Here is a 22,800-nt window from a genome sequence, read left to right on the forward strand (position 1 = left end):
CCATGGGAAGTGAAAGGGTGGGCTCTTTTGTGACACGTAGATAAAGGAACTAGCCCTCCTCATCTTGCGACTGGTTAATTGATTGACCCCGCCTTGCATGCAAAGGCAGTCCAACCCTGTGCGACTGAATCTAGACCGCGATTAACGCCCTGTTTAATCAGTGATGGAGGTACTTGCTATTATGAGGTAGTAATAATCTAACGTGGGCATCTATTTCTTGTGGAGACTCAATTTATAGGCTTACTATTGATTCAGTGGGAACGGATATAAAATCGCGTTCAATGAGTAAATTCAAATGAACCGAGACTTTGGAGACGTTGTTTCGGACAATATCCCTTAAGGATGCAAGGAAGCCACGAACGTAGAAGAGAAATGAAGTAGAGACGGCATTCTCTTCGTGGCATGTCAAGGTTAGAAATTGCTCTATATTGCAACTACTGGGAATGGAAGTAAAGTTCGATAGGATCGATCTGTTTTAGTCACATAATTGGTTGATCTTCGGAGGACCTGACTGAAAAACGTCACCGGCTGCGGTGTGGGAAATGAAGGAATAAGCAAGATCCCTACATGGGCGGAATGACTCATCGGTATATCCTTTGATTGTCTGCTGATCGCATATAATACCTGATAAGCCATCAATGTTACCCTGTAGCCTTTGTGGGAAAGGTTAGGGGGAGGGAAATAATATTCAATGTCTGGGAGTGGCTGTTTGGAAGTGATGGCTTCTAGCTTGCATGCATACATGCATACTATGTTTCATCACACGGCAGACAATAATTAAGTTGAGGGTGCATAGATAAGTGTCCATAGGTAATCCCACAAGATATGCCCTCCGATGAGGCACCCTATTCGCGGTTCTATTTCGTGGTATGTGGTAGAAAATTAGAAGATTTTACGACCGAGAGTTCAGGACGATAGGATCTCGTGGGAAGAGGGCAAACTATCATCTTTTAACTATCAACATGCCTCTATGGGAAACAAACATATAAATTGAAACTCCTCTTTCTTAGTCCAACGCGGCTGATTAAGATCAAATGAAAGATTTATAGGCCATGATCCTAATAGCCAAAGAGGACTACTACAGGGCGAGGCATGTCAGGAAGATGTTAGTGAGCCAGAAAGCTTTGTGAGATTAGAAACACAATTATGAAAGCAGTGTAAAGTCGCCACTTACACAACTACTCATGCACCGTACTATTTAGATCACCGGCGAACTAGTTGCCACTCAACGCAGTCAGAAACAATCACGATTATTTCACTCTGCTTAATGACATCACTCTTAGTGACCAGGAGGTCCTGGTCCTATAAGTTTAAAATATCCTAGGGTCTTTTCTTTAATTCCCGCAGCTATTTCCTAAACTTTCAATCTTGTTACTACCTGTTCATCCTTCAAAGTGGTCAGGGAATACTTCGTCGTTATCTTCCCCGTTATCAAGGCTTCCATCCAGTGTTATTGTGCTACTTATCCAAGCCTGAGAATATTGGACCTCGCCCAAGCTCGGGTACTCGAGAGCACCTTCAGATCATAAACAGGTACAGTGTTCTTTTGATGTAGCAAAATAAATTAAGAAGCTTATATAGCCTCAGATATAAAGCCCCGGAGCTTGTGGAAAGGAGCACCACCCGTATAGCCTGGTATTGTGGCCAATCTACCTTCCTTATTTCATACTAACTAGGAAGTGCAGAGATCACAGAGCAGTATCCTAATCACTGGCTGACAATAAAATTGTGAATTTAGTTGTGCAATGGACGAACCGACAGGGTTATTGGTCGTCATTGAAAAGTTTCCAAACCCTTTCTGCGCCGCGCACTTATCGAGTGAGATCTACCGAAAAATAAGACTTTTCACGAAGATGCGGCACGAAAATGTCAATTTATTCAAAATCAGAGTCTCGTTGTTTTTATAGGCTAACCATAAACAGATTATCGGCCTAGTTGATATCTTTCTGTCCCCGTTAGATGATATGTACTGTATACCTCGCAAGCCTTTTGCTTCCTGCACGATCTTTAACTAACATTTTATAGCTATTTGGTAACTGAGAACATGGCAACCGATCTACAGGAGCTCTTAGCATTTAGGCCATTAGATCCTCAGTATATTCAGTATTTTTTGTACCAAATTTTTGTGCGTGAATTTGGATCAGTACTGCCATTGAATCTGATCTGACTTTCTCCAGCGGGGATTGAAATACGCCCACTCAGCAGGTGTTATCCATTTTGATCTCAGACCGAGCAATATCCTGATCAATGAAAGGGGTGATCTGAAGATCTGCAACTTTGGCTTTTCTCGCCAATTATCACAAGCAACTTATGAGTCGGCAAGCTTTTATCGAGGCCCCGAAACCTTGTTCGCCTGGCAGATATATGATGAGCAACTCGACATTTGGAGTGTAGCGTGTATCTTCGGGGAGATGCTGGAACAGAGACCTTTATTCTTTGGAAAAGAGCCCATTGATCAAGTTTCAGTCATCATTGAACTTCTCGGCACTCCGCCAGATTACTTGAACCTAGCCCTCCGTAGTGAAGATGTAAGTCCCGATTCTCTTTCGCATCCCGTCGTACTCGCTAAATTCTAAATTGTTCTAATGGCCGCAGACGTCTCGGTTTGTTGAATCTCTCCCTCGCCGGGAACGCCAACCTTTAGCCACCAAGTTTAGAACTGCTGGCTCAGACGGTAAGCACACTCGATTTCACGAGGAAGCTTTTTTATGTTTTTACCTCATACATTACAGCGGTGTCCCTTCTTGAATCGATGCTTGTTTTTGATCCCAAAAAGAGAATCTGTGCAAAAGAAGCTCTGTCTCACCCGTACCTTCAGCCATATCATGACCCTACCGATGAGCCCGAGACAGAGAAACTCTGCGAATTATCTGATCACATCGAACTGCCTACGGATATCTGGAAGATTATGATGTACGGCAAGGAGACACTGTCCACCCTATCTTTATTGAGCAGCACTCCCGGTTTGAGTACTGACGATTCGCACACAGTTATTCGGAAATCATCAACTTCCACGAGCTCCGATCAGTTCATATGAGCCTATCTGAATCTTCTTGAACTACCCAGACAGCTGTAAAATTCAAATTCAAGGACCTGAGATGGTGAATTTTTGTAGGTTATGGAAAATTGTTGATGAACGCGCATCTTAGTCTTAGTGTATACAATTGGACGGAAAAACTTCAGTTAGCGTCATTTCCCAAATATCCAGGTATCAACTTGAGCAGTTATGTGATGGTTACAAGTAGGCCAAGATAGTGTCTGCTGCTCATTTTAGCGGCCTATCTCTAATTGTAGGGCTCCTAACGCATTGATATTAATGCTAGAAACATAAAAAAGCGAACGCCACTTTTGTAGGCAAATATCATCCCTCGGCCACAAACTGGCTTTTTGTGGAGAACGGGTCCGGATCTCAAAGCAAAAAGACCACTGCTTTTCAATGCCTCTTCAAAATACTGGTTGTGGAAGTAAGCTAATAACATCCAATATAACGCCAGCAATGAATTGCTCGAGTTAAGCTTTATGCCGTCTGTGCGGTTGCATAGGGGTCGCGATAGTGCGTGCCAAAGGGGTTCTCTGAGGACTCACATAGGACAGGAAGAATATGAATCCTCCGAGAATATAGTTGATATCTATTGAGAGTGCGCAATATCTCTGTCCTATTGCGCAACACATCCGTGGAAACCTCAATTTGCACCGGTCTCGATAGTTAGCAAATTAGACGCCGCTAAATTACACTCAATATGCCACACTGGCCTTGTTCTCTAAAGGGGTTTAGTGAGGACAACGGTGCTGAAGCAATCGTCGATCCCTGTATCATTCTATATGCACTTTCCTGGCGATCGCTACTAGCCAAAAGCATGTTGCGTCTTGTCCGGTTTCCTGCCCAGCTGAAAGGCATTGCACTTCCTCCCCAGATGCGCGGCCTCTTCCAAGAACTTATTTTCCGGGCGTGGAAATGTAAATTTGTCCCTATGAATGTAGATATTAGGGAAATATCTCCACGGAGAAACGAGTCCGTGCGATGTTGTTCTTCATGTAGCGCAAGCCACACATTTCCGAGGTGGGTAAGGAACCCCGTATTGCATATGAGCGGGGAAATTCTGCTGCTCTTGATCTGGTCACGAAGGCTCGATCAAGGCCCTTAGAATATCACGGTAACATTAGAGTTGCATGATTTTACGCATTTCCATCCCAATGTGGCCCGTGTTACACTACCAAATTATTAACAGAAATAGGAAAATAAATACCGAGAAGCGCCATTGGCAACTGTTGCGACACAAGAATTTAATTTAACAATCAGGACAAAGAACCGAAGATTGGTGGAAACAGGCGGTGAAGGATTAGGCTCGATTGATCGAATGTATAATCGCCCGCAAGACTATGCACCGAGCAACCCAATACTACAGTCGGGATAGTTCACGCCTCTATGTATAGACAGATATACATTCTACAGTCATTGCGGTGTACGGAGCTTGGTCTGTGTCTAGCAATGATACCGGCATCGCCAACTCAATGTATCCCAGGCTAATTAAGCGACGCTGACCGAGAATTAGTGGAGAAGAACCCGGAACTGCAATCGGCCATACGCTAACAGTTTGAGCTAGAGTTTTAGTGCAACGGCTGTTTGCATGATCCAGCGTTGCGAGCGATGCTGGAGGACCAGAAGCGTAAAGTCCACAATTTGCGTCGGCGTCTGCAGGAAAAACGGCGGAAGGAAATATGGCGTGATTTCAGTCGAAAACAGGCGGTAATTGACATTAAAAGACAGCTGACCGATGGAGCTGTCAGTGACGAGCCCGCGCGCGAGGTATTACGGAAAGAATTTGCAGTTCCACCGGCGCAGATTCTTCTCGTGGAGACGTTCTTCACTTGGCCCACCACCGATTCATTAGAGGACGAGTGGACACGGTGCAATAAAGCCGTTGCTGCTGGAATACAATACTGCGGTTTTTAGGAGGGGGGCCCTCTTCGAGGACGACGGAAGCACTCTGCGCTGTTCGACAATGACGATGTAGTCCCCTCTTCGCCAGCTCGAATGATAAAGACTGATGCGCCGCCAACTGCGTCGTCGGAGATGGAACGTTGCACGAGATGCACTTGCGGAGGCATGCTGGGGTTGTCCATGGCCTTCGAACATGAGCGTCGGGCTCTACTTGTCAAATGCTGGAGGCCCTTTCCCATTTCATTTATGTGTTTATCTCTTTACACATAATTGCTGGGGAATTTTCGTCCATAAGCACTCGTGATTTTTTTTCTCTACTTGATGTTCTAGGTCGATGATCACATCTCTATTTTTTTTTCGGGAGCGGCGTCCAAGCTCGTGCTCGCTATCCTCGAGAAGGATCGTACGAACACGAGTATCCATAAAATAAAAATTTCTTCGGATATACTCAGGCTCTAGTGCCGTCTCCTGTAGCTGCTTTTGTTCTTCCTGGAGGGCTTCTTTGGTCGCGAAACTGGCAGTTCGAGATTATGAATGTCCTCTCTCCCCAATCATCAATACGAGCTTTTGGCCATGTGCTGAAATCCAGAAGATGGAATAATTTCCTCTTCAAACTTGACAAAACGCAAGAAAGTATTTTTTGAGGGGGTAAGAGCGGAATAAGAGAAGAGTATTCAAATGGGGATATCAAGACTAGATCTGAATATCTATGCGATGTACCGCACCTTATCACCTGACGACCGGCCCCACCTGACGACCGCTTTTTCCCATATAAAATACCCCAAAATCACTAACTTTAAAGAGCTACAGTTCAACGAAAATAAGAGATATTAGATTTATATTTTATATTTAGATATAGAATATATTATATCTTTTTAATATAGTAAAAATATAATATTTATACTAATTCTTATATAGTTTTATTCAAGTTAAATATAGGCGTTTTTAGAAAAGAATTAAAAGATTAACTTAATAATAATATATTAATAAATTTAATATTAATAAATAGATAATGGTATTATACGCTTAAATTAAAATAATATATTATATTATTTTAAAAAATATCGAAAAAAGTATAAAATTACAATAAAATATAGCAAATAAATAAAATTAATTAAAAAATTAATTATATAATACAGATTTAGGGATATAATAAGTATTTAAATTATAATTAAAGTATTTTAAATATAAATATTATAATTATAATTAAAAAGTATATTATATCTTCTTTATTAGTTATAAATAGTTAAAAATGAATAAACTATTTTAGAGAGGATTTAATTAAAAAAAGTTAATAATTTAATGGAGCTAAAAATTATATAAAAATATAAAAAATTAAAATTAAAAGTTCTAAATATAGGCCTCTTAAATATATTTTAAATTAATTATTATTTATCTTAAAATCTTAAAAATACAATATAAAATACAACTTAGTAATATCTAAATAAAACTATAGTTACTCAGTAATTTTTACTTTTTCATATAAATAAATATAATAAAAATAAATATAATCCTTTACGCTATTTAAATTTTAAAAATATATTTATTATAGACTAGTAATTAAAACTTTTAAAATAAAGATAGTTTTTAAAAAGAAAACTAAACAAATATTATTGAATTAATAAATTTTTAAATATTTTTTATAATAATATATAAAATAAATATCTATATTTTAAAGCTAATACTTTATTTTTTTATTATTAATTTTATATTACAATAGAATTCATATTTTTAATATAATTATTAAAATTTAAATTATTTCAGAAACATGGCCTTTTAATAGAAGATTAGAATAAATAAAATTATTTTTAGAGTACTTTTTATTATTTACTTTTATAATAGTATCTTCTTTATATATATATCTACTAATCCTTTAGTATTATAATATAAAGACTGTTATCTTTAATTATTTAAAAACTTAGCTTTTATATATATATTTATAACGCGATTTTGATATATATTTTATAATAATCTTATAGAACTAGCCTTACAAATTATCTATTTAAAATATCTTTTCAATATCTCTTATTTTCGTTGAACTGTAGCTCTTTAAAGTTAGTGATCTTGGGTTATTTTGTATGGGAAAAAGCGGTCGTCAGGTGGGGCCGGTCGTCAGGTGATAACGTGCGGTATGCTAGGTTGTCTAAAATCAAGTCGCAGCCATGCTTGAAATTTGCACCTATCGATCGTTTTAGGAACCTAGACTAGTATGCCGCCTAGATGAAGGTCTTAGAATTCAACTACGCGCATAGTATCACACGCACTATCTGGGAACTTGAGGGGATATGGATCAGCCGATCACATTTCGGCAATTTTAATATTCCGATCCCGAGAGCTCTGGGTTCTGACAGCCAAACGAGCCACGTGACCTCGGGATTTCATGTTTCACCCGGTCGTCCCTGTTTATGGGCCCACCCTCCTCGAAGTCAACATGGCCACAGAACAAGGATTGTGCTATGTTGGGTCAAGAGAGATCGAGAATAATTGCTCAGCATCCTATCGAAAATGGTCTGAACGGCTTTCGTGCCACGTTTACCTTAATCTGCTACGGCGAAGACCTAAGCTCACTAGATGAGGTCGTAGATCAGCTCAAGCGGGAGGGTGAGGCACAGGAACTCATCATAACTCATTATTTTTCGCTAACTTGTGTGCAGATGTGCAAGATCTCGCTTCCAGCCTCCTAGCCGCCCTTCAGATCCTTCCTGCCGCTCGTCTCCTGCCCTCCAATTCGGGAGGGATCATTCGGAGTGACCTGCTTCGACTCATTTCTGCCGTCGCCTCTAATGATTTCGACCTTGAACGACTCAAACCACTTCTTAAAGCATCCCTCGTGGATGCATCGACGGACGAACGTATATGGAATCTTGTGGATGTTGTCGCAGCGGAATCTACGCCCCCTCCTCGAGCGGTTGCCTCCTCCCTCCAACAAACCCCCTGGCTTCACAAGAGAGTAGCTTCGCAAACTCCTCCGAATATCGCCAAGATATTGACAGAGTCCTCAAGACTGAGCTTGGGCCTCTGTACGTAGGGCTCCCGCATTTCCACTCGAAATTTTTTGGACCTGTCAGTGGCCTTCAATCTGCATCCGACGCTGTGTTCAAAAAATGCACCGGAGGCAGAGATGCTCTTTTCGCTGGTGGGTGGAAAGGATGGCCAGAAGATGCAAATCAGGAGGATGTCTTGACTTGGTTTGCGGATCTGAGCGAAAAGCTGGGCAAGCTCTCAAACGACCACAATCCAAATGCGATGCATATGCGAAGGCCACTAGCACAACCCAACAAGCCTATTCATGGCTCTACAGCAGAGCGCAAACTAGACATTGGCTTCGTGAGCGACACGCACGCTGGCAAGGATACCCGATGTCAGTGGTCACAGATCCTTGTACCTGGAGAGCTGAAAGCCAATCCATCTGCCGACACCGCTTCCAAAGCATGGCTTGACTTGGGGAGGTACGCCAGGGAAATCCTTGCAGCCCAAGATACCCGTCGCTTTGTCCTCGGTTTTACTCTATGTGGATCCCTCATGAGAATATGGGTCTTTGACCGCCTGGGAGGAGTCGCATCCGATCGGTTTGATATCAATGAAGACGGTCTCCAGTTTGTGTCCACAACTCTTGGTTTTCTATGGATGAACCAGGCAGAATGTGGATTTGACCCTACGATCACCATCAAAGATGGCCGGCGTTTCATCGAGATAGAGCAGAACGGCCAGACCGAGCGGCTCGTCCTCGAGAAATTGATGAAACGGGCACCCTGCATCGCGGGTCGAGCAACAACATGCTGGAAAGCGCACCGTGAGGAGGACCCTGGGATTCCATTTGTTGTCAAAGATTCATGGCAATACACAGAACGCGACGAAGAAGGTACCCTTCTTCAAGAAGCCACGGAAAGAAAGGTGGTCAACGTTGCACGGTATTATCATCATGCGACGGTTTGTGTCCATGGTAAGATTGACGATGCCCAGGATAACGTCCGAGGTGGCTTGGACATCAGGACCGCGAGCAATTATCGACCGAAGCGATTGGCTCTCTCGAGTGGTACAGATGTAGCTGATGCGCCGCGAAGGGGTCGGAACAGCGGCAGGTCCGGTGTGAAACGCTCTTCTAGCCAAACAGGTGCCTCTCTGCCACCTAATAAGCGATCTTGTTCGGCATCTTCTACCAAAGCATCCAGCAACCCATTGCCAAATCGAGTCCATCGGCGTGTCATCCTGCGTGACTATGGGGAACCGATTTACAAGGCAAGCACTCGCCAGGCCCTGCTTGCCGCGTTAGAAGGCTGTATTGCAGGGCATCAGTCTTTGCTACAAGCAGGGATCCTTCATCGAGATATCTCAGTCAACAACCTCATGATAAACGAGGATAAAGAGAACCCTTCATGGCCATCATTCTTGATTGACCTTGATCTGGCGATCAGAGAGAAGCGGGATGGTGTTTCTGGAGCAGATGGAAAGACTGGTACGAGGGCCTTTATGGCAATTGGCTCACTTCTGGGCGAGAAGCATTCTTTCATGCATGATCTTGAATCATTCTTCTGGGTGATCTTTTGGATATGCATCCATTATGAGGGGCCAGGTAAAGGACGAGTCGTTGCAAGGTTTGACAAGTGGAACTTTGTGGATACGGACGAGTTGGCTGGCATGAAGAAAGGCGAGATATCGGATGAAGCGGACTTCGTAAGATCCGCGAATGAGTACTTCACAGAGTACTACCAGCCGCTGATTCCATGCATCAAAAGACTTCGCAAGGTGGTCTTTCCTAATGGAAGGAGATGGACGAAGGAAGACCCAGGATTGTATGATCGGATGAAAGCTATTCTACGGGGCGCACAAGAGGACGAAAAGCGTTGTAGAGCATCATTTTTGCACTGTGACGCCATTTCAGAACATGAATCTGCTGAGAAAGGCCATGAATCGTGATGAAGCATTGGATACAGCGTGAGGGTCGCTAGACAATCGACCTTGAATGAACTGGCAGAATGACTCAGAGTTGGCTGTTGAACTATAGGGCTGATTGTACATGAGATTCTGGGGATATTTATCGTTGAACGAGTAAATAGCCCTCGGCAGTGATAAACTCATGATCAGACTCGACCGTTATCCCAGTGGTGGACTATGCCTCTAATGCCTAGTGGCACGCTTTCAAAGACAAGGCAATCAGGCACATCAACCGGGTTTAAAGGGTAGGAGCTCAAGCGATTGTGGGAATGTTCCTCACTGTTGTAATTAGTATGGCAGAAGCAGAAACTCACATTGCCGCTGCACAAAGCCGGTTCTGGAAACGGGCGTTGAAGATGTGGACAGACATCCACATTCTACTAGAAACTAATCCGCTCCGCAGAAACACGGCTCGAAGATTCTACCGCTCGCCGCTGCCCGCTCAGCTGCATTAGGTGGCACGCGCACTAAGAAATATAAAGATGAAAATACTTAAAACTATTAACCCATTCACATTAGCACTATAGAAGTATGAGTGTAAATCAATATGGGGGAAACCTTAGAGTCATAGATAGAGATCGGTATATTTGCGAACTAAGGACAAGAGGGATTTTACGCTATTGTGTGGCTTAGGCGCCTGCTGCACACGGAAATGGTAACTAGCCAGTGTAACGCTGACTGCAGGGTCAAGTGGAAGGCTGAGCGTATGTGGGGCAATTGGTTTCGGTTAATCGCCGAGTAAGACCGTGGCAGATACGCGGTGGGTCTACCGAGCGAGGTGAAAAATCAGCCAATTATATGACCATATTCAAACTGACTGAAGGACTTGAAATTCAACTAGAACTACGCGATTTTGAAGCCAATATTAATATGCACTTTTAGAGGCTTCAAATCGATCATTTCAACGAGCGATATAATGCGATATACGTGTTGGGATCGCATTGGTTTGGACCAATCGGTTGAGCGATCGGTTGAATTGAAGCAAGGCGATCTAATCATTCTAGTCATCTCCGGCCGGCCACACATTCCTTGGTTAGGGTGATTTCGAGATTACCAGGGCTAACAGTTTCCTTTGTTGTTCTTGGTCCATCCATGGCACAAAGTTTATAAGTGTAGGGTATTTGAATTTTTTTTGGTGGAGTCTGTTAATTTCGTATCATGGACGTGACGTTTGTTAAGGGGAGAGTGCTGGACGGCCTTCAACCTGGAGGTTGGTGCATGGGCGTATGCGCTACACGTCCGCTGGCCTGCCTTGATCAAGAGGGAAACGAGGAGGCTAATCACAATCAGCCGGTCAGTTCTTTCAGGCTTTCCAGGCTCTAGCGAGGAAATTACCTCCACGGTTTCTTTGTTGTAAGTTAGGGTGGCGTACATTAGTTCAAGTCCCATACAGACTTAACCAAGATATTAGACGCTTATTAGCCATTGTAAAAATCATCGACACCATTTTTTCTGAACCAAGTAAAGGTAGATGGGTTTATTTCTGTGCACATATCACATTTTGAAGCCGATTTAGTTGCATTTAAATACACGGTCTACTGAGAGGGTGGCGTTTTCCAGAAATTAACTGTTTTGTTATGAAATGAACCCAACCATGAATACTGATCAGCGCTGGAGTGTTCTTGACACATACGTCCTGATGTGGTCAATTGCCTACACGGAGATGATAGATGGCTAGCTGCATCGGAATAGGGTGTTGGGAAACGTCACGCAGCCTTCGCTCATGGCACCCAATATCCAGACTCTCCGGGCGAAAGCCACTCCTACTAGCCGTAGGCCTCGGCCTCCTTGGCTCTCATTAGAAAAAAAAAATAGATTGGTTCGTCTCTTGGTAATCTAGGCAAAAGGGTTGTGAGGCGAATACTCGAGTGCGCGTTGCTCGTTTCGCTTACATAACTTAAGACTCATTAGTTAACGTAATCCACAAGCGAGCCGCGGATACAACCGAACCGCGGATACTTCGCCATGGCCACCACTATTTGAAGCTATTCAACCACCAACTCCATTAAATTTGATTAACTAAATATATGGAAAAGTAGCTATTTACTAGGGCAATTTCGTATAGTATGTCCTATTATTCCACAGCCACTGCAGCGGGCAGGAGCTCGTCGACGAGGCATCGGAGTAGATTCCTCAGGCTGCTCATTAAGTTGCGTATCCAGCTGCTGAACGCGATTTTGGCCTTCCTGTACAGATAAAAGAGTATCATCTCCTAGTAGAGCACGCCTTCTTGCTTTCTTTCTGTATTTTCGCTCATTTTCGGCTCGTAGAGTCTTGATTTCTTGCTGTAAAAGAAGGTTGGTTTGCATCGCCATTTGAGCAGCCTTTTCAAGATGTTGAATATGAGCAACTGGGCTACTAGAAAGCCTTCGTTTAGCATTAAGGCTGCTCTGTAGACTGCGTATCTTTCGATCTAGCTGGCGAGTATTCTGTGGAGTCTGAAAAGCAGAGGAAATTGACCCTTCAATCAGTGATGGTGTTGGTGTACGTGGTTGAAAGGTAAGCTTAGAAAGAACTCGCTCTTGATCAAATGGCTTAAGTCCTGCCCCTGCGAAGCCACTGCAGATATTGGTAGAAGTAAAAACTTGAGCCCGAGCGTCCGGATATAGCGATAAAAAGTCTTCTTTATCAATATGATTATTACCCGCAACCATACGTCCTTCAAGAAGCTTCCCGTACGCCTTTTTAAGTGGACCGAAAACACCCACATCAAGCGGTTGAAGAAGATGTGAAGCGTGGGCAGGCATACAAAGACATATTATTGCATGCTTTATGCAAAAATCATCGAATTCAGCAGTCAAATGACTACTATGGCCATCCAGAATAAGCAAGCGCTTTGCACCAGTCATATAGCGCCTAGAAAAGGGTTCAAAGACATTCTTTAGCCAAAGAAGACCTATTTCATCGGTAGTCCAGCCATTTTGACTAGTTGCAATCCACCAGTCTTTAGCAAGCTTAGGTTCTTGAAACCATGCGGCCTGTTGATTGCCTGCTTTGAGTATAATGATTGGTGGTATATGTATGCCTTTTGAACTGACGGTTTCAATGATTGTGACCCATTCACGATTACCCTGGATAATCCTGCGTGGCCGCTCACTACGCTCTACTGCAGTAATAACTTTAGCAGCTGAGCAGAGCCCCATTGCAAAGCCAGTTTCATCGAAATTCCAGATATCGTCTTCGTGTATGCCGTGTTCTTGGATAGTCTCGTGAACAGTTTGAAACCATGGTATTATAACCTTCGGATCTTCTTGTTTTGCGCGTTGATATGTAATCCGTCTGCTGTATCGTGTACGTAGTTGAGGATGGCGTTTAGTAAAATTATATGACCAATTAACTCCAATCATTGCTGTGGGGTTTTGAAGACGCGAACGAAGTAATATCTCTGCCATTTCACGTAGGAATTCGGGCCGAATCGGAAATCCTCGCGTATCTGCATCTAATAATCGCTTAAGAAGAGTTTCTTCTTCGAGTTGAGAAAGTTTATGGCCATTGGCGCGCTTTTCTGATCGTGGTTTTGCACCGCGGAGTCGATCGCGTAGAGTATTTTCAGGGATTGCAAAAATCTGTGCAGCGCGTAATATCGATTTAATTTGACCCTTCTGATAAGCTGAAATAGCCATCTGAATACGCGATTCTTTAGAAGGAGGCATATTGCATTTGGTGTTGAAGATATGACGCGTTGAATAAAGAGGGTGGAATCTTGATTGAGGATCCGCGGTTCGGTTGTATCCGCGGCTCGCTTGTGGATTACGTTAGTTAACGTATTCAACGGGCGAGTGGTCCTCACGGACGAGTGGACCACCTCTGTATCCCATACTAATTCATCATTTTTTGAGCTCTAATATCTCGACCACCATCAGCTTAATTATAATAAGATATTGAGAACAGCTATATATATACTCTTAGAATATATAATTACATTATAGCTATATATAAGCAAATATATAGACTATAATACCAGTTTTAATTAAATTACTTAAAAATACAACGTAATATATTTTACCTAGAGATATATAGATATATATCCTATAATATTTAGATATTAAGATTACATCTACTTTAATATACTCATTTAAGAAATATACAATAGATTAGCTAAGGCTTGGTTGAGATATTAGAGCTCAAAAGATGATGAATTAGTATGGGATACAGAGGTGGTCCACTCGCCCGTGAGGACCACTCGCCCGTTGAATACGTTAGGTTAGTTAGTTAACTAACTAGTTAGTTAGTTAACTAGGGCAAGCTAAGCCGCGTTCGTCAAATGTTAATCGAAGATATTTCCCAATATAATCCAATAAGGCTTTCGTCTCCGCAGTCAGGACGACACTATTCAATTGCTGACCCTCTCAAGACCATGGAATCATCTGCATTTGGCTAAATTTATCGTAGTTAACCACAACGGCATCGTGCCATGGAAGCGGCCAAGAAAAGAGATGGCACAAAGACAGGAACATGCTGTTGGAATGCCTTCAATAAGTCGCAGGGTTTCGCGCGCCACCATTCCAACAAAACCACGGTTGATGACCTGGGAATATACATGGCCCGAAACACGAATATTTGAAGCGGCGTCTTTCTTAGAATAGCTAGGCGAAAAAAAAAAAGACGATGAACCAACAATTCGCTCGGTTCACTGATACAGTTCTGAGATAAACTTTACTTCGAGAATTGCGGAATGTAGTTCTTCCAACGAAAGGTATCCTCCTCCTATCGCCCCTTGGATACGTCACTAACACACATCTTTAAAAGAGCCATAAGGTGCTTTAATATCTAATATCTGGACTTTTGCCAAAAATACAATATCTTGATATACGCATCTGGATTAGCGGACGTCTTTCTTCATATATTTTACTGATTCAATAGCTGTAACCGGTTGAAAAAATAAGAAGGGTAAAAAATGAGAGCAACAGTAAGATGACATTACTTATCTTTGGAGCAGAATTTAATAATTTATTCTCAATTTCACAGCCGGTGATCAGACAAAAGAAACATCCTCATATGCTGGCATGGAGCAGCCAGGAGCGCCATTACGCAAGGCCAGTCTATGTGTACATAGGGATTAGAGTATATTACTTAGGGATGATCGGTGTGGCCATTTGGCCAGAGTTCACCACTCATCAGTGGACGGTGAAGAACAGGAGAAAAAGGGGTTTATTACCTGAAACCAAATATATGCCATTCCTGGCCTAGTGCGTGCATCGGGAGTGACTCGGCATCAAGAGAAAAGGAGGCTGGTTTACAAGGACCTAGTTTTTGCCAGCCTTGCGTATTTTAAATTCTGTTGTAAAAAGTCTCAGGATGAAGCAAAAGGATATAAAGATAGCTAGGCCTCCCAGGTCTCGGCTCATAATCAAACATTCCTTCTCCTTACTGAGGAATAAGATGTGTGAGAATATACAGTAGGTTCACCGCAGACAGCTGCATAATATCAATTTACTGACAGACTCCCAGGGATCTTATCAAAGCCATCCCAGGCCTAGCGCTTGAAACAGTCGAACTTTTGTCCTGTCGACTATCTGGGGTGGCAAGCTACCACATAAACCAACATAAATACCAATTACCCGGTCGTCAACTATCCGCGGCCTTTCTTGAAAACAACGATCCATCCAAGTTTCTCGCCGGAATCGGAGTACGACTTACCATGTCGACGTTGACCACCGTCTCTATGGTGAATTTCCAAAATACCTATCGTGTAATGCAGGACTTGCATCATACTATTAGGGGTACAGGTATTCATGAGCTTTCTGCTATGAGCGTGTTGGTAAAGCTGGCCACATATGCTGTGAAGGAACCAAATCTCGCATCAAAAGAGTCTCAAAAATTCCTCCAAATATGTTTAGCACGGCTAGATATACCAGAAACATTCTCACCGGTCTGTACGGCGACTGAGCACATCTGGAATTATGGAAAAAGACGACTATCTGGTGCAAGCCACGAGGTGGCCTGTGGTCTTGTACTCCCGCGGCAAGTCCAGGCAGCATTCTTCCTGCAGGACCTACATCTTTTCCTTGATGAGGTGCGCACGGTCTATTGGGTAGGCTTCCAGAGTGATCGGCCGAGTCTGCACAACATACTGTTTATCCTTATCCAATCTTTCCCAACTCTGACAGAAGAATGGTTGAACAACCAGCCAGACGTTATACAGTTTGAACAGTCTTGGCAACTCTATTCCCTTTACGGTATACTTCTTCTGTTAATGGGTCATTTCCAGAAAGGAAATGCGGACTCATTCGACTCTGCCGTTTTTCACGTCGTAAATGATCTGGGCAGCGTGTTGAACCGAATGACAAAGGGGTTATGCATGGCTATCCGCGATGGAAAACTTGAGTGGGAAGGACCAATCAGTGCTTGCACGGTTTTTGGTGCCTATTTCGATCAGTTAAGAGAGCAATTGTTACGTTTAGAACGTCAAGCCGGTTGCGTGGGCCAGTCTCCAATATATGTTAGTTAATTATTGCGGTTGTGTACAGTATGGAAATCCCTCATTAAAGCTCCTAGCGGCCAAATATATTGTGTTCTTGTGGCGTATCCTCAAGCCAGTCACCACGAATGTAAGTGCCCGTAAAATGCGAAAGTTTTGGCCCTGGAATATCGGGTTTACCATTGTGAAGATGATAAGCAACCCGAGAATTCCAATCTGTCAATCAAAGTATTAGGTATAAGATAAAAAGAAGGATATATAGATGTTAACACACCATAGACCAGTAAATCTTGCGATACAAAGGCTCACACCAGACCATGTATATTCCCGATATAAAGTCGCCTAAATATTAAGACTACTATACCTATCAGATCAAGTCGCAGCCATAATTATTCAACTTCGTAGGACTGGTTCATTAAGGCATGGTATGTTGCTGACAGACCAGGCAGATAACGGCAGTCAAGTGGAAGAAGGTAAAAATAAAAAAATCAGCGCCAGTGATATTCGAATATCTGCCCGGACAAACATTCTTTCCGGTCTCCTTTCGTAATCGTCCCCATTCGTCCCCATTCGTCCCCATTCGTCCCTTTTCACCCCCTATTCGCTTTTACTACGTTAAGCTTGATCCCAATACACCTACTCCCTAAGGGTATCAGTTTAGCATAACCTTCGATGATAACACCCAGCTGCAGCTGTACTGGCCATCGTGGCATCTACCAGAGCTGGCCTCGACAAAACGCCGTTCTTCGTGTGTCATCTTGTATGCGGATCTGCCCCTATTGCGCGAAAACATGTTCAAACGCCAGTCGGCTACGCAAGCATTTAAGATCATCCTTTTACAGAGATAAAAACATCATGGTTGAAACCGAACGAGCTGGGGTGAGAGGTATCAGGTATGGCCGTTGTCGTCTCCTGTCGACATCTTCTCACCAAAAGACCAGTGAACCCGGCTATGCCCTCCTATCCCTCGAACCAGCTCCATTTTCTCCTCAACACTCCCCGATAATAGAGGAATGCGATATTAGTTGTGCCGCCGCGCCAGCTCAGACCGTGGAGGGAATGGCAGAAAGGATCAGCGCTTTATTCGGTGTGGCCTTTAATGACTTGATACATGTCCACGTCTCTCTCTCACAAGTTCCGTCCCCCGTCAAGTCCATTTGGCTATCTTCTACTGCTTCACTTCCGGTGCTTCTCCCTGCTTTCCAATGCTGGTCCAACCGCTCCCCATCCCTCCGTGAGATGGTGTGTGAAACGCTACAGTCGATAACACACCGTTTCTTACCTGAAAGGGACGATGAATCGACATTCCGGGTCAATTATCAAGGGGAGGTGGATGCGTCTGTGGATCCTGGTATCGCTATTGCCCAACTCTTGGACCCGGACCCCTTGAAACCCGTATTTCTCACCGGATTGCGACTACCGATTCTGGCCGAGCTTGGGTTCCGCTGTCCTTCCGACTTGTGCACGGTCGCGGAGCCCATGGAAGAATCTAACGTCCAGATCAACCTGACACCGAAGTTTTCCTTCGTTGACCTCCATATTGGTAAAGTTTGTCTATCTCATGCGAGTCTTCCGAGCTAATACCGTGTAAAGATTATGGCGCAGACGGAGTCTCAGCACTTGTGGGTAACTGCCGGAAGATCTGGCTCCTGTATCCCCCGTCTCGAAACAACTTGGTTGCAATGAGGACGGTGGACGGTCAGAGAGGTAAGCTGGCGCGGATCATGCACCGACTAGAGGGGGGAATCATGGTGGAGACCACTGTCGCTCAGTCATTGTACATCCCCGCTGGATGCATTCATGCCACTTTTACATTGCAGGGTGGTTTTCTCATTGCGAGGGATTTTACAACGTCTATATCCATCGGTGCCATTAGTGCTTACATTGCAAGCGGCTTGGAGGGTATGCTCACACCGCAGGCTCGCGAAGTCTGCTGGGATTGGTTTTCTCGTTGCTTGGATGTATCTTTAGCGCATGGCCAGTTTGACCGGGCGATCCGGGCTTGGATGGATGCTGAACCTCGCCTTGCAACCTGGGCCTCTTCGCACCGGTACTGGCGCACGGCTATGCGACGTATTTGGGATCTTTATGTACAGGAGATACCAGAGCAATGCCCTTGTGGAACGCAAGGGGACGCTGTGCCGCAAGACCACCTGTATTCAACCCATCTCAAATGTCTGCTTCCCCCGTCAAAGATACGTCGACAGAAAAGGTCCGATGTGGTATATTAAAATAAATTACAAAGGATCTTTGTCTATAGCAGCTAGACTATGTGATTATTTCCTCTGGTAGTGTCTACAGGGCGAGAATCTTCCTCATCCACCGGAAACCAGGGTTCTCCACACTCCAGATCCAACGCTTTGTCGGCGTTGTGCTGTAAATGGAGCTGTAGCATACCCTCGAGACCACCTCCTCTGGAGCAAGCGAGACTGCCGTATCCCAGAGCGTGATCGTCCGGTTGGTACTGATCATGTAGTGGTAATGGGCGTCTTCTGGCCACCTTTGTTCCAGGTTCTTACGGAGATGCGGTGGGAAGCCATCCTCTGTTTGAAACTCGGCCATAATTTCCTCTCTCGTGTATAGCCATGTATATGTCACCATGTAGCGCCCATTCTCTAAACTTCTCAGATCCGACACTTTCGCATACCCATCAGGCTGTTCCCCTTGGCAAACGGTGACAATGTCCCCGAGACGGATTGACCAGACGTCTAAGGATGCATACGGGACCTGTACTAGTTCCTTCCATGGTATGGCACCCTCAACTGGAGTTGGGCAGAAATCACGAACACCCTCCCGTTTCACATGGTATAAGACTTGGGCAAGCGGGGGAGGCGCGACCGTATTCGGTGCAGTAACAGGTAACGGGGGATGGATATCGGGACCGGGGTGTACGTCTACCAGTTTGGATATGCGGTCAGAATGGCACGCTTTCGATCAATCATGGAGCAATTGTACAATCCTTACTTGGGTCCTTTTGTTGCTGGGCGCCGGGGCCCAGCTCCAGTGTTACACGATCCGTCATACCAACATTGTCGTCCAAGGGCCCCTCGATACTGACAGTGTCCGCTAGGAAATTTCCAGCCAGCTGGATTTCTTCATCGGCCACATTCTGTGAAGGGTCGTCCCATGCCGATTCGTATAAGTGGTTAGCTACAGAGGTGACACACTCGCCCATAGCTGTCCGTTGGGTGCAGCCGTTGGGCATTGTAACCATAAGCAATGAAAGACGGGACTGGAGGCCCTATTTATGGAACACGGAAGAGAATCCCATGGACACGAAAAGAAATGTTTCCATGGAATGATCTCGAAAGTTATGTGGGGCGCATGCTTACCTTGTGTTATTCCAAACCCACGCAACTGATATCTGCTGTTATGAAAGTCGGTCAATCTTCAAAAATTGTCCATCAGTGGAAGTGCTCGATCAACGTAACTGGTCTAATTAAATGAAACGCCACCTACATTTTGCTGGCTTGGACACATGACCGGTCGGATGCCGTATGACTCATGGCCACTAGAGCTCTCGATCCGTGAACGGCACAAGTCCACGGTCAGGGAACACAGACGATCACCAGTCCTCTGTTTTAGCCCCGGTAAGGTCAAAGGCGCCATGGTTTAGGGCCAATGTCCGAGGCACTTCTACCTGCGGCCCGGGTGTTGGATCCACAGACAGAAACCCAATGACCTAAGGCCCAGGGCCCTAGCCGTCGAGCCACAGACCGTGCGGGCCCTGCGACCGTGGTCTCAGGACCTACTTGGTCTCAAAGACGCCGACCGGCGAACGTTACTCGTATAAGACCTCTTCAGTCGTTAAACTACGCGTGGAAGACACTACTGGACTACTGACCGCGTTCTCTGCCATAGTAGATTTTACTCTAGCATGTAGCCTATCATCGCTCGTCGTCTGGCCCATTAGGGTAATGGGGTATTATGTAAAGTACATTGTATTTGTGAGAAAAGCCCTTTAACTACACTACGAGGAAATAATATTTATCATAAGTGGTCCCGAGTGGGAGTGATGGCCCCTCAGGGCCCAACCCACCAATGTAAGACACGGACTGGTTTTATTCAAATTAAAAAGAAATGAGAGAGAAAATAATTTAAAGACACTTCATTGCAACATGCCGAGTGAGGTGGGTTCATTGATGCGGCAGACCGCCAAGGCCTTGCGGCTTGCGAATACTGGTAACTTCTAGGCCGGGATTGAAGGGACGCAATTCTTTATCTTAATTAAGTATTGCGACAACACCCCATGTCCTTAACCTGCGTCCTGCGTCCGGTGTCCGAAACACAACCCCTCCGGAGATCACTGGCAAATAGCGATGATCACTGGCTTCTACTGACGATCACTGGCTTCTACTGACGATCACTGGCTTCTACTGGCAATCACTGGCTTCTACTGACGATAATTGGCGACCACTTTACCCTGTTGGTCTAGGTGCGGCCACTGTACATTCTGGCGCATACTCACTACGCACCCTTTTTGAGTTGTACGCTGCGTTCCTGGCATCGTTTAGTGTTCAGTGGCTGCCCTTGGAGATTGATTATCGAATCTGAAACGTTGTTGCCTCCACTGCCACAATGACTCATACTCGATGGCACTCACACCCCCCCCAGGTTTTATTCTCGATGCCGCTGTCTTATAATATTCTATAATCCGGTACGCACAACCCCGCGACGCGTTTAAACTTGCAGGCATTTTGCGTTTGAATTCTTCAAAAGGACCTGACCTATATGATTCTATCGCGATACTTTAGGCTTGTGGGCCTTATTCGTTCAGCGTCCTCCAGCAGAAGCATAGGATGAGAGAAAATGTTTGCAGTGATAAAAAGATGCCGCTGCTGGTCGCTGTGGTCGCCGGTGGTCACCGGTGGTCGCAGGCACCTGGTATACCACCGGCTACTCCAGTTTGAAAACGAAGAAAGCATAATGACCACATGAACGCTTGGCACGAATACTTAAACCCAGCTTTTCTCCTGTCCGTGAAGCCCGAGGCCACTGAACGTATAAAACATGGCGACAAAACCGAGAAAGATCCAACATCGGAGGAGTGAGGGTCTTAAGTCAAAACGCCAGCAGCGAACCCGCCGGAAAAACAACCTGTTCCTAAAGTCGTTCGAGTTCTGCAAGGTGTGTGACGCGGACATCATATTGATGGTTCGGTTAAAACACAATGGACAGATCTCGGTTTTCAACTCCGACAGCCAATGGAACCCCTCGCAAGAGGAACTGGTATGATTCTATCCCGAGGTCTATCCTAGTATGTTTTCTAACTAACTATGTATAGGCAGTATATTACCCAAAACCGCAACGAATAGAGTGGGAAGATTTAGCTGCCAGGTATATAGACAGAACTCAGTTGAAAAGTCCTAGTGACAAAGCAATTGCCTGTGACCCGGAGGAAGCCAATAGACATGAGACAGCGCCATCCGACGTCTAGGTTCCTTGCATCTGGAGAGTTGTGCGAGCACAACGGACAGTATAGGTATAGTGATCTTAATATGGGAAATGGGTCGGTAGCTGATTTCTGTTAAATCCCACTTAGGATGAGGCCCCGAAGGCACTGGACTTGGCGATGTATTAACCTGTGGCATTCCTGCTTGTGCCTCTTCCCGTCCTGATGCTCCACGAAGACCCTACTGATGCAATCGAGGTGGTTACTGCCCTTTTCGAGTTGCAGCATAAGATAGTTTCAGTCCGAAATCGATCTGGCATCCTTGTTATGGCGAGCCCGTCGGATCAATCTACACGAGACAGCGTCATCCGGGCCCTAGTTTCTTTGCACTCATGTACTTGGGTGAGCGCAACGGACAATATAGATAGTGATACTTAGACATTGAGGTGTGACGGTACTTTACTTCTTTGAAATTGGAATTAGTAACAGTGTCAAATTGCTGTAAACACGGCTACTGACAGTAGTCCCGTTTTGACGGCAGTCTTGTTTTGACGGCAGTCCCGTTTTGACGGCAGTCCCGTTTTGACGGCAGTCCTGTTCTGACAGCAGTCCTATTTTGACGGCAGTCCTGTTCTGACCACAGTCCTGTTTTGACGGCAGTCCTGTTCTGACGGCAGTTCTATGCTGCCCAGAGCCATGAGCAGCCTTTCATATTTGATCCGCAGACGGTGGCTCGGCTTAGGGCTCATTCATGAATATTGCTCATACGGCCATGAGTAGGGTTTCCCATGGCAAGGAACGAAATAGGAAGCATTATTTGTGTCGTAATATGGGATATGAACACTATTTTATGATCATTAGATTAAGAAAACTGTTTTGAGAGAGAACCCTTCTTGTGAGGACCCTCTTGTGAGGAAATATACTGTGAGAGCCCAGACTTGGAATAGACGGCCAGCTAAGAGGGGTAATGACATGTGCATTGCCCTGAGCCTCAGGTACACGGTTAGCTGCGGTGGTGCACTGCGGTGGGTACCCGCATTCCGCAGACGATTACTTCAAATGTACTAGTCTAGATCAGAATGAAGTCCGCCCGCCACTCGCTGTCTTTGA

At 44.7% G+C, this 22,800-nt stretch overlaps 6 protein-coding genes across 6 annotated transcripts; 5 read left to right on the forward strand and 1 right to left on the reverse strand.

Annotated features, from left to right (window-relative positions):
* Nucleotides 1–2,411: 2,411 nt before the first annotated feature.
* Nucleotides 2,412–3,037, forward strand: HOG1_4 (MAPK protein hog1; the record flags this gene model as incomplete). The annotated part of the gene is made up of 3 exons (XM_046091068.1): nucleotides 2,412–2,528; nucleotides 2,596–2,674; nucleotides 2,733–3,037. The coding sequence occupies 3 exons, from the start codon at nucleotides 2,412–2,414 to the stop codon at nucleotides 3,035–3,037; spliced, it is 501 nt and encodes a 166-aa protein (XP_045947045.1).
* A 1,611-nt stretch (nucleotides 3,038–4,648) lies between these two features.
* Nucleotides 4,649–4,954, forward strand: LDX57_009342 (uncharacterized protein; the record flags this gene model as incomplete). The annotated part of the gene is made up of 1 exon (XM_046091069.1): nucleotides 4,649–4,954. One exon carries the CDS (start codon nucleotides 4,649–4,651, stop codon nucleotides 4,952–4,954), a length of 306 nt encoding a protein of 101 aa, XP_045947046.1.
* A 2,444-nt stretch (nucleotides 4,955–7,398) lies between these two features.
* LDX57_009343 (protein kinase family protein) lies at nucleotides 7,399–9,859 on the forward strand (the record flags this gene model as incomplete). The annotated part of the gene is made up of 3 exons (XM_046091070.1): nucleotides 7,399–7,543; nucleotides 7,597–7,850; nucleotides 7,946–9,859. The coding sequence occupies 3 exons, from the start codon at nucleotides 7,399–7,401 to the stop codon at nucleotides 9,857–9,859; spliced, it is 2,313 nt and encodes a 770-aa protein (XP_045947047.1).
* A 7,294-nt stretch (nucleotides 9,860–17,153) lies between these two features.
* Nucleotides 17,154–18,529, forward strand: LDX57_009344 (uncharacterized protein; the record flags this gene model as incomplete). The annotated part of the gene is made up of 3 exons (XM_046091071.1): nucleotides 17,154–17,191; nucleotides 17,240–17,841; nucleotides 17,892–18,529. 3 exons carry the CDS (start codon nucleotides 17,154–17,156, stop codon nucleotides 18,527–18,529), a joined length of 1,278 nt encoding a protein of 425 aa, XP_045947048.1.
* A 64-nt stretch (nucleotides 18,530–18,593) lies between these two features.
* LDX57_009345 (uncharacterized protein) lies at nucleotides 18,594–19,503 on the reverse strand (the record flags this gene model as incomplete). Its single annotated transcript, XM_046091072.1, has 2 exons — nucleotides 18,594–19,192; nucleotides 19,263–19,503. 2 exons carry the CDS (start codon nucleotides 19,501–19,503, stop codon nucleotides 18,594–18,596), a joined length of 840 nt encoding a protein of 279 aa, XP_045947049.1.
* Nucleotides 19,504–21,308: 1,805 nt separating this feature from the next.
* Nucleotides 21,309–21,613, forward strand: LDX57_009346 (uncharacterized protein; the record flags this gene model as incomplete). The annotated part of the gene is made up of 2 exons (XM_046091073.1): nucleotides 21,309–21,527; nucleotides 21,587–21,613. The coding sequence occupies 2 exons, from the start codon at nucleotides 21,309–21,311 to the stop codon at nucleotides 21,611–21,613; spliced, it is 246 nt and encodes an 81-aa protein (XP_045947050.1).
* Between the last annotated feature and the right edge of the window lie 1,187 nt (nucleotides 21,614–22,800).

This window comes from Aspergillus melleus (genome assembly GCF_016097325.1).
Source record: "Aspergillus melleus strain CBS 546.65 chromosome Unknown contig5, whole genome shotgun sequence".
Taxonomy (NCBI): Eukaryota; Fungi; Ascomycota; class Eurotiomycetes; order Eurotiales; family Aspergillaceae; genus Aspergillus; species Aspergillus melleus.